The sequence below is a fragment of the Tribolium madens genome, unplaced genomic scaffold (genome assembly GCF_015345945.1).
Source record: "Tribolium madens isolate multiple individuals breed KSU strain unplaced genomic scaffold, Tmad_KSU_1.1 Scaffold_96;HRSCAF=242;Tcas5.2_LG5, whole genome shotgun sequence".
NCBI classification, from domain to species: Eukaryota; Metazoa; Arthropoda; class Insecta; order Coleoptera; family Tenebrionidae; genus Tribolium; species Tribolium madens.
Window position 1 is genome coordinate 8,306,000 of NW_025401068.1, and position 12,799 is coordinate 8,318,798.

The window sequence follows — 12,799 nt, forward strand, 5'->3', positions numbered from 1 at the left end:
TTACCTGTCTTAAATACTTTCAATTTTTGCTTGCTTTTTCATCGTTATAATTGCACATCATCGTAATTTTTGATCCATATTTACATAATGATTTGAAGAGTGACGCTAAAAACAWTGYACGAATACTCGTAACTTTTGTTATTGTTACTTCTATATGTATATTGAGTAGAAGGTAAATGTAAAATTTATCACATTTCAATTAGTAAATGTAAAAGTAATTATTATCGTATTAAAATTACATGAAGGCATTCCAGACAAAAGCCGAGTGTAATGACCATATTACACGTGTTTTTTTTTTCGCGTGTATATCAACTGAAAGCGAAACATTTTGAAATATTTTTTTTCCTTAACTTAATATGAAGAATTTTCTCTGACCCGTAAATATTATTATCCATAATTACCATAAACAAAGTTTATACAATTATAATTTGATAAGTTTGAAATTCAGCAAAAACAGAAATTAAAAAAAAATTCATCATTACCCATTTACATACCTATTGGTTGGTTTAAGTAACATTTATAATTATTACATGAATAATTAATACAAACCACAAGTACGAGATCAAATCAAACCCACAACGCACAAGCTGGCGCGCTTACAAGAAGCTCGTTGAGATAATATGACCACTGAAAATTTTGCTGCCTCAAAAAAAAATCCTCAAGGATATTAATAGCACCTTCAAATAATAATTAGTAAAATCATAATTAAAAATCTTTTTCATGTGATACCTACACCAAAGTTTTTAATCTTTTCCCGTCAAAACAACTTTGTTCAACCCCATAGTAACAAACCACCTTTAAGATAAGTTTATGATTCCAAAGTTAATTCCTAAAGATAACGATACCAGGATAATGCTGATATGATATAATCGAGGATATAATTATTATGAATAATAATAGTATATGTATTATACAGGATTATATACGAATTACAACTCATTTCATCCTAGGATAATCTTTGAGGACATTTTTTCAACTTTTAAAAGTGTAAGGAATTAGTATAAATAAAATTGTTTTAAAAAGATGATAACATTATCTCTGTGGCAAACGTGCAGCAAATCGTATTATCCAATGTCCCAATTATTTTTTTTATCATGAGCAGACGTAAGCAGATTAAAGAAGTTGAATGGATTCTTCAAAACATATTATTCTAGTATTTCTAAAAATTCGTTATGTCACCTGTTTTTTCTCATGAATTACTTCCCAAAAATTCTCGAACGAATAACAGATAAAAGATAAGCTTCACTCGACTCTGCATATTTCTATTATGTCGAGTTGTAAAAAAAACTAGTTACTCACTTACTACTAAAAATTTCATTGATACCAAAAATATGTACAATAATAAATTTAACAGGTGTATAAAACTAAAATAAGTTTTATTACAAGCAATCTTATTTTTTGATCTTTATAGCAAAATATTGGCAAAAGAACATCAGTTTGCAAACTTGTATAAACATCTTAAAAACATATTTACTGACACTTTCATTTGTGTGTTCACAAGGACAACTGTTTTAAGTGTGACTATAAAACTGTGCTACTGTTATTTTCGCTAACATGATGAAAAAAGAATGCCGAGAATCTGAATCTTATGAAAACAATGAATCAACTTTTTTCTGTACTTTCTTAGTTCACTTCTGTTATTATTTATTTTTACGTTAAACTAGAATACAATTTGGCGCAAAAAGGTCGATGCAAGATAAAAATTTAAAGGAAACGACAAATGAAACGCTACGAAAAATTCGTTGTTATAAAGGAGTATATTGACCCATACAAGCTCGCAGTGTAGATATAAAAAAATTGGCATTGACATTGTGTTCAGAAAATAAAACTATGTAAATGTAACATGTTAAACGAAGACGGTGTAAGCACAAAATGGTGACCATTTGCGCAGCGTTTGAGTCTAAAATGTCTCATCAGATATAATGAGACATTTTAGACTCAAACGCTGCTATTATGTAATTGTAAAATATCAAAAAAAGTAAACATCAAGATTGATTGGGATAAGCTACGTCATGCGCACGTGTAGACATAATAATATAATTCTAGAAATCCTTGGGTTGTGATTCTTAGCCCCGAATTTTTTAAAAGGTATGTAGTACTGCATTTTATAGTAATGTGAACATTCTCGCCCAATATTGAGATTTAATAGTTATTATTGTTAGTTATTTGCTCTTTCAATGTAATTTACGAGACGAGTAATTTTTTTTCAATAATCGAGCTTCAAAGTATCATTTTCTTCTTTAGTAAGTCTAAATACCAAAAACTGCACTTATTTATCAATGCTTACTCATCCCCTACACTCCATTTATGATTAAAATATGTACCAATATCATTTATTATTAATCGAATTCTTGTACTGTTGCGGGTCATCATAGTGTCGTTGTTAGTTAACAGAATTTATACATACGAGTATAAAAGCTTGATATCTCGCGTCGATCACTTCCTTTTTCGAATAGCAAACTTTACATCACAAATAATATATTTACTCAAAAACTTGAAAAATAGACAAGTAGATCTTAATTGAAGCTGCCACCTAATAACTGAGTTAATCGGAGCGGTAAATCAGGTTATATTAATTAATACAAAGTTAAATGTTATCATAGTTTATTGTAAGATTAAAGTAAATAACAAATTTATATTTATACAATATTTAGTGAAGCACATAATCTTAGTAAAGTCAAATAGGCAGTTGGTAACGACAAAAGTAAACTGCAATAAAAGTTGGCTTAAATTGTTATTGACATTTTAGGTCAGATAAGATACTGCCACATGTCCGCATTGTTGGCAATGTCTTTTATTTTTTAATTTTTAAAATAACAAAATTATCTGCTGTTATCACTCTATCAAATGCTCTRCTACAGCAGAAATCCCTTCAATCAAAATTTGTTGTTTCTCTCAGCAATTTATCTTAAGTTTTATCAATCTGATGTGTTTAGACAAATGAGTTCAATTGCACGAAAAAAATTATACAAAGCACCTTCTGTGTAGAATGTTAGTAATATGTGGCCTTGCACCTTACAAACACCATTCTATATAAAATTGTTAGGTCACACCTCATTAAGTTTTACAAGTAAACAGTGACAAAATATATGAACAGAACTAATTGTTCTTTACAAGCAACAAATTTAATTAATCTAAACAATGATATTCTTGATCACAAATTTGGTAGATGTAGGAATCACCGATAAATGTGCATTTATCTATTCCCAGACAAACAATAAAATCAGACAGCCACAAAATGTATGTTACATAATCGATTAACAATTGCCCAAGTTACATATAATTACTTAACACAAACAAAACAAAAATCTGCTACAAAAGTTGCAAGGATAATTGAACGATTTTGATATTGCAAATGCATAAACGCAGTACATAAACAGTAATTAAGTAATAGTATTCATAGTTAAACATGTAAATAAAGATCGTATTCCATGGAATGGTGTACTAATTGTACGCTTTCCAACCACAACTATTTGGACAATGATCTCAAATAACACGACTTGCATAACGGTCTTAAAAACTGAAGATATTAATGATAAGATTTAATTTTAGGTTTAGTTGTTATTAATTAGTTAAAAATACAATAGGTGAAAGTTACTACATATATATCGCGTTTGCCTACGAGCGACTTTCATGGCATCATGCTCGTGAAGGGTGGAAGAAAAGTTCTTTCAACTTATTTGTTTTTCTTAATCCAATTCCAAAACTTATGAATAAGAGAAAGTTTTGTCATCTTTGTCCACAATAAATTCAGACAAAAATAATTCAGGATAACTAAAAAGTGGTTTTATTTATAAAAGTGAGTTTCTGGGTCTGCCAACTTATTTATCCACATGTATGACGCAGATGACCATGTGAAAATCACAGGATGGCTCGACCTTTGATAAGAGACCCAGTCTATTTGTTTAATATTATTAAGAAAATGTTTACGTTTGACAACACTTATCTCCGGTCAAAGGTACACAAATATCCTTAAGCTATTTCTGATTTCAACTAACTGGATCACACTAACTCGGAGGATAGTCGAGTCTCTACATATACACGTTCTCCAGTAATGAAGATAAAAAAATTAACGAAATCATTTCCGTCTACCAATTTGCGTCATCATCGACATTCACTCTGTATTCACTTGATAAAAAAGATCTAACACCTGTTGATATTGTGAAAGAGCCGGCAAACTAATTGGTATAAAAATAAACCTCTGATCCCATTGCCCGTTAGATCCACCAAGACTAATAATATATCATGGGCGTTTTGGAAAGTAGAACGTACTACTTAAAGCCAGACAAACAAGATGCACCCAAAAGCAGTGACTGACCTCGCAAACACTGAAAATTATTGACCAATTCCCAAAAAATCTAAGTTTTACGATTTACGTTCCAAAACACTTCCACACTTATTTTTTTCAGAGAAACTTAGAACTTACATCAGCCAATGTCCTAACAGGCCATGTAAATTTTAACACAAATACATTTCTTATAAGCCCAAAACCGAAGGCAAGAGGATTCAAAAGAAGAATTTAAATTGATTCAATCTAATCGAGTGCCTTCGCGAAATGTAAATATCTTCATATACTCATGCACCATAAAATTATTTTTATTCTTATAAACACCATAAAAAGCAGATGATAAAATTTTCAAAGAGATATATGAGCCGACGCTCACAAGGACGTCTTAGACTTTCGCAACATCTAATTTATTATTATATAATACATTATCTTGAATTTATGATTAAAAATAATGCGTGTAAAAATGACAATAATGATGAACACAATGGTAATACGAGTACAATAAGTTATGCCGTAGGTTTGGATACGTGACTCACCGCCAGGCATCGTTCTAATGTTTACATTTATGAATATTAACAAATGAACTAAAAATGGACTTTGTTAAATAAGCAATGTACCTAAAAAGTCACACCGCTAACATAGACAGAAACAAAACAAATTAAAAACGGTTTAAAAGTGAAAATAATTTAAAAGCTCTAGCATCAATACAACGGTTACATGTTTCATGTAGCTTGTTTTTTTAAGAAATTAATAAATTGCGATTTTTAAAGATTATGTAAAAATAGTAGTTGATTGAAAAAAAACGTATATTGTAGAGTACGTACAAAAACAGAGTGATTCAAAAATTAAAAATCAGAAATAAAAATAAACAATAAATTTTTTTGTATGTATGTGTATAGGTGCATACATAGACATACTCGTATTTACAAAGCAATTAAAATGTTCACACTTATACGTGTTATTGTAATATTGACTATAAAAATTATAAATTACACATAATATCATCCATTATGAACATTTTGGGCTTCAAAAAAAAAGGTACATTGATAAAAAATTACCTGATTTTGAAGTGTTTCCTTTTTCAGTCTTGCCATTTTTCTTTTGGCCCTCTAAAACAATTTATAAAGTTAGTATGCACAATTACAATTAATTACAATTATTTTTAATTATCTATARAACATAAATAATCAAAAATAAAAATCTACCAAAATCAAAATTTCTCTAACACAAAATCAGCCGAACTTAGAACTACCTACTATACATATCTACTTCGCACATCAGAAACTCAAACAAATTAGCTGTYTGATTTTGAATTAATTTGGAACAACAGACCTATTTATCTGTTTTGTTCGTTATTTTCCTCAAATGTTTACTTTTACGGTATCAAAATTACGATCCAATGCTTCTTATAGGTCTTTAACCCTTGAATTTCTACTTCCCTTTCAATTCCCGATGCCCAAAATTATTTACTGTTATGATAATGAGACCCATTCTGCATGGAACAGTGAGTTTTGTTTACGGAAAAATTACTTCAACCATATTTAGAGCATAAAAATATTTAGAGATTTCTACGTGGGATTTTATTTGATAAATGGATGCGTATTTCATATTGAAAAGTTTGGTCGATTTCACACATTCATAAAGTGATTTGTGTTCTTTATATTTCTAATAAACAAGATACTTTTAATAAACTTGAAAAGATTCTACAAAAATTTTAAAAAATACTTGTAACTCTTTCGACAATACACTAAAACAAGGTCGGTCATACTCTAAATATTCATGTACGTTTTATGCATTTTATAAATTTTCACTACAAGTCTAAAGACCTATTACACATAATCACTAGTTACTACGTGTCTCGCAGTACTCTATCAAAAAWACAAAAAGTATCACATTAATGTAAATATGAATTTTCATTTTTATATCAAATTTATTGTATTTCCTTTTTTCCTTTACAAATTAATTACAGAAAACAGAAACAATGTGAAATTGTGTTTATGTATTACATGCACGGCTATATCCATATAGGTAATAAAATGATCATTAAAATATCGGAATATAATAAAAGCAGCAAAAACCACTAATTACTTCATGCCCATTAAATACATTTACTAAATCAGAATGAGATAAATGTAGATTAACTTCCTGTAACCACTTGTCAAATTAAATTCCTTTAAGTTGTCTAATCGTTAATTATAAAACACCATTCGAATATTCGCGTTTGTTCATTAGTTGTAATTGAAATACTTTGTTATGTTGTCTATCTACCGCAATGAATATTGTGTCATTTTTGTTACCAACATAAAATGGCATTTTCTATTAGGTAAACACTCATAGCGCAGTAAATAAAAAATAAACATTTAATTACAATTAAATACAAAGTCTTTTTTTACACTTTTAATTTGTTCTATTTTTAGCTCAAAATTTGTTCTATTTTTAGCTCAAAATTTGTTCGTGTTTAAAAGTTGCAATTTATTTGAAGTTTACCCGTGAAACTGGGTTATAGTTAATAAATTATCCGGTGAAACAGGAGCAATAAAATGCTTTTTACTCAAAAAAGCATGCAAAACTGTAAAAGTTTAAATTACACTTAGTTATACCTACTATTTGAACTGCAAGGATAACGTAAAAAATTCAATAGCAGATGATATCTTTACATGAGTATACTTTTAAAACTGACTCAATTAAAAACTTTGTTAATACTTACATTAATTTACAATAACAGTTATCTCTGAATATATAGTAGGATTAGTATAAATCTGCTATAAAACACCCATCTGTTGCAGGATTTACAAGATAATTAACTTTTTTTTCATCGATCAYATCCTAATATAATTATCTAAGTACAAGCATACTTCAACTCTTCAATTTAAGTAGCGTATGTTTATGTCAAGGTAATATAAGATTTAACTATCATCAGTTACTTTACAACACCTAAAAATAAAAATAAATTAAATAAAGTCGYAAAAGTAATAACAAGTAACATTTATTGTCAACCATTTTTAGGTTTAGTTTGTACTCTTGACCGTAAAAAATTAGTCATTTGTGTTAAAGTGGCTGTTTTYTTAATAATTACAGTTTTTAAATAAAATTTGGTTTAACCCATGCATGACTTCATGCATAACTTGTCATTTTAAATACATTGAAATTGATGGTCCAGGAGTCTCCAAAGGATCTATCTAATCATGATAATCGCCTGAAATGTACGTTCAAGGCTACTACAAACACGTGCCGAGCCAACTGATTAAAAAAAAAGTATAACTTTTATCAGCGTTTGTTGCTAAATTGATATTCCAAATGATAAAATAAAAATCGTTGCCTTATACATACTAAAATAGAATTTCATCAGTGTACCCTCGTAGAATACAAATTTCGTTAATAATAAACTTCGTAAATGTATAATTATGCTAATAAGTTATCTAAAAACTCAAGAGTTGACCAATTAGCATCGGCATGACTGTAATAATTACCGCAAATATGCTAAACACTTCCCTACTATTTTATACAATTAATTTTAATTTTTATTGCTCGGTTTTGAATGAGTCGATTCATTCATAACTCATTTGGCAAATCCAAAGTGAGTTTTGAAAGTAACTTCCACGGAATCATTTATGTTAATTGCAAGCAAAACCTACCACAAAAAATTACCACTCGAATGACGTCAATGCAGGTACAAATTATACTCTCTGAACACAATTTGTGTAGAAAAACAAAAATTTACATGTTTTCTTCGATTTTTTGCAAAGCACGTATTAGAAAACAAGTTATTTTTAATTAATAAACAGTAATACTTTTCAGATTGTTCAACCGCAAAGGTGGTAAACAACTTTCAGGTTTAATAAATCAAACAAAAAAATGCATCTTAACAACTACTTATTAGTTCAGTCTTTACACAATTACATTAATAAGGTCGACACGATTTTTAATTAGATTCGTGATTTAAATAAATCTTCATTTATGTAATCTTTATCCCCAAAGAAATTAGCTTCAGATAATTCTCTTCACTCACACGATCCGRGACAACCACGACTTTAAGTAATCTGTAGGGAAGACTTATTTCTACATTTATTACGCCAGTATTTTCCAATTTACTCTAACTAAAAGTTCAAACGCTTTTCAAAATAAAGAAAATTAAATTATTACCAAATACAAAAGCCGGCTTTTCAGTGTATAAACATCTGAATAATTTATAAGAAAATTTGATTTCAAGCGTAGGTATGTTTTTATTATTACACATGCTAATACTTTCATTTCAGTGGCTACCACAAAAATAGCAACGAAGGTCGGACCAACTGGTTCGTGTCAATTCTACGGAATTAAAAAAATCAAACTTCTATCATCAATTATGAGAGAAAAAACATTGTTAATTTATGATATTTTCACGGTCGATAGAAAAATGAAAGAAAAATGGAGGTCAACGAAGGGTGAAGGTCCATTTAACGTTACACACATTTTCCTATATCTATTCAGTCATKAAAAAAATAAAATAAACGTAAGGATTCGGACTTTTTCCAATAAAAAGTTTGTGGTGCAATTTTAGCTTCTGCCATGGCAACCTACATGACACTCAATGACGTCAAACGGTCTCCAAACAAACATCAAGTCGACGTACCCTTATATCARCTCTATTAAAAATGGAAGTGTGGCTGTTTTGATTATTTTTCTGTTCAAAATAGCTTCTCTTCTATTATGGGGTCGTGACATATCCGACCGCATTTAGTTTAAAAAATGTACTTTACGTCAACATGTCGATCAATATTGAATGTAGACGAAAAATTATATCAAGAAGCAAATATTTGTACAAGTAAGAAATAACACGGAATGCCGAAGATGCCTGAAACCATTATTTGAAAGTCCCAAGTCCAACTCACGGTCGAGTGGGCGCAAGCTTAATTTTGCACCAAAAACTGACTCACTACTAGGTAATCAAGCGAATTAGTAGCATAAACGTTGACTATTAGCCAATACAATAAACTGACTTGTCATTACCTTAATGTTAATATTTATCGTAAAACACTCACGCAAGCAAGTTATTGTTGTTTATGTACGACAATTATATTAAGGACCATAGTGTTTGATTGGGTGAATAAAGATTGCGGTTAATTTTCAACCATTTCTTTCGAGAGTAAAGGTTATCGACTAGCTGGTATATAGCCACGAGGGGAGAAAGCATCTCCATAATATTCAATSCGAAAAATATACTTCCGCTTGTATGCAATTCTCCAGGTGTAACTAATGACCGGCCATTGCGAGAGAAAATTTTTGATAAAGTTGACATCATGATCCACGAAATTTAAATTTGTTTGAAGAAAAAGCGATAAAAGTGGATAATACAAGTTGTACACAAAGCAACGCAAAGAAACATTCAATCAATTATACAAACATGTTATGAAGAGCGATAATGAAGGTTAACGAACCTTATGCAGTTCAAAAACTACGAAACATAGTTTAATTTTGATGGAACTTCCTTGTTTGGACTCAGTAAGAAATTATAATAATAGATGAGACACAACTTTCTAAATATTTATTTATCAAGCGAAATTTTTTAATTTAAATCAACATAAAATATAGCTATATTTAGATGTACATTAACTTATAGTCCTCAGGTATATAATTTATTTTCAGTTACTGTGACCCTGCTAGTTATTTTTAGTATTAAACAATTCAAAAAAATAACCTTAACATACAACATCAATTTAAACAATAAGTCGTAAACATTTTTTTTTTCAACAATATTAATTCTAAAACTACAACACACGTTTTTCAGGGCAATGAACAGAGCTGGGGGAACAAAACGTTTCAAAATTGTTACTTTCTTTGTCTAAAATTCGTTCACTAATGATGAATCAAAATACATTTTTAATACGATTAATTATTCCAACAAAACAATTAATTCATTTTTTTAATCAAAGAATTAATTGACGAAAAGCATCACATGCCGATACAAATTCTAATTAGCATTGAAAACAAGGAAGCGCATATTAACTGCAGATGAACACCTTGAAGTTTTTACAAAGAGATGAATTAATCTCTCAGAGGTTATCCTTACATGACAAATAACAGTCATTACTAGATATAACTTGTGCACTCCGATCGTTAGAACAATTTTTATAATTTAATAAATTATTAAAACATCGTTAAGAGAAAAAAAAACGGTTTATTAATTATTATTATCAATTTATATTAATAAACCTAAAAATAGATTAAATACATATTCATTTATTGGGGAGTCTACATCGAAGCATTTTCATAAAAAGATTTAAATTTCGTTTTATAATGATCAACTTCATAATTAATAAATAATTAAGTTGCCACAAGGTTTTTCAAAATTAATATAGACACTAATTATATAGGTACGAGTAGTGTCCAAATAAAAAAACTGTTTAAAAAGCATTTTTTGATATAATCAATTAGAAAGTACACAAAACCTGTTTACGATATAAAATAAATAAATTACAATAATTAGGATCCATTAAATATTTTTTGGAGTTCACAATCTGACACTTTAACAATTTTTTTTTTATAAAAAAAGACATTCATGTCCTGTCCTAGTATTCCATCGCCATTCCGGTTCCCAGATGCAATTCGTATCTTTAGATAAATCTTGCAGACAATTTGCGTCATAAGCAGTAAAAAATTAATAAAAAATCTGCGACTATAGCTTACAAATATCGAGAAAATCTAGGTAAATAGGTTACGCCCTATATAAAAAAGCAAAAATGAATAACAATTAGTGTTCATTGTTCTTAAAACGAGTGTTTTTTTTAAATTTTAAGAAAATACTTGAACTTTATCTCTTACTCAAATAATTGATCTACTTGACATAAATTTAAAACCAGACAGTTGTTTATGACTTATGACCAAGCAGCCAACAATAAATTACTCATTTCAACAAACTACTTGTGATTTTTAAAATAAAAGTAAAAAAGAGATTTAAACTACACTTTATCTCTCGTGCAGTCATGAACAAATCTTTGAAATTTTCTGAAACATCTAAGGCTTGTTTAAAAAACAAATTTAATTTCCTTGCAATAAAATCACACCTTCCTAATTACGTTAATAACATATTTTCATAAATTATTCACATGTGTAGTAGAAATACAATATTTTAAATTCCACAATGTTTGTAGTATTCGCAAAAATAATAAAATTTTAATCTAATTTCAAATKSAAAACTGCAACTGCAAGCTGAGAAATGATATACAAAATTACAATATAATTTWAGTGACATTTTTAAAATCAAATAGTACAATGTAATATCCATCTTATCTTACATTATTAATATAGAAAAAATTGTCATAACAAATCCTTCAAGGGCCACTAGTGAAAGATGTTAATATGTATCCAGTTATCCTCAACAACATTACCATGAACGCAGTCGGTTAAAGGTTAAACTTTTCTTAAAATGGTAAAATTATCAAAAAAATGCCTATTATATGTATAATTAAAAATATAATAAATACTGCTACGAAGAAAAAATCATTTAAAACTTTGAATTTTAAACATATTCAAGCAGTGTAAAGTTTATTTTGGACTGAATTCAGTTTCCGATTTTTGATTATCATGTTTATCCAAAAAGATCTATTTTTATTATCGTGCAAAACAACAATTAGAATAAAATTTATTCATTTAGGTGACTTCCATCATATGACGCACACAGGTATCAATGCACTCAAAGTCTCTTTAGGTAAGAACAATCGAAATTTTAATTAGCTGACTCAAACAAGGTAAATCTTTTATAAATAGATTGACCCCATAAACAACGATTGTAATACGAGTTAGCAAACAATTATTATTATCGTATTGATGTGTAAAATCATGTTTTATTTGCATTACAATAATAATTTACAATTTTGTTTCACATTGACGTCAATATTGAATAAAAGTCATTATTTCATATATTTTCGCATTAAATCAATCTTTGGAGTGAACATAATACTACGTTCAATTAATTGTTAACATAATCAATTATACGACGAAAATCTGTTACTTTCTCTGGATACTTTTCTGTTTTAATACATAGGTAGGTACACCGTCTACAAAATCCTTCACATTAAAAATTGGCACGCACCGAAGTTAAATGCTCACTCACCTTAAACATTTGACTTTGAGAAACTTATAAAACTAACCTAGATTAATATTTTAAGAGTTATCTGTTTGCAAAAGAACTATGTATGGAAATTGAAACACAACAATGTGAAAGGTCAATTAATTATCGACGCATAAATATTTTCCTTAGAGGGTGAACGAATTTTGAGCAATGGAATCCAGTTACCAAAAAAAAGGTGTGTTAAATACACGTCAATTGCTATATGGTTATGTGAAAGTGTAGATCTGAAGCTGAAGGCAAGAAATTTTTGAAAAGTAGGTGGAGCCGCATACAGGTACGTGATCGTTATCAATTTCATGCTATCAAAACAGTAGTGTTAAAATTAGTACAAAGTGTATTCTGACTAGATTTTTTCCGCTTCTATTAGTTCCTGATTTTACCGGTCTTCGACCTTATAGTTT

At 28.9% G+C, this 12,799-nt stretch overlaps 1 protein-coding gene across 2 annotated transcripts in view; it reads right to left on the bottom strand.

Annotated features, from left to right (window-relative positions):
* Positions 1-12,799, bottom strand: part of LOC123013437 (nuclear factor of activated T-cells, cytoplasmic 3) — a 52,596-nt gene that overhangs the window by 36,050 nt on the left and 3,747 nt on the right. For both annotated transcript variants that reach the window (XM_044411941.1, XM_044411940.1), the window contains exon 2: positions 5,347-5,397. In XM_044411941.1, the coding sequence (XP_044267876.1) occupies positions 5,347-5,397 (51 nt within the window). The remainder of the gene's footprint in view (positions 1-5,346; positions 5,398-12,799) is intronic.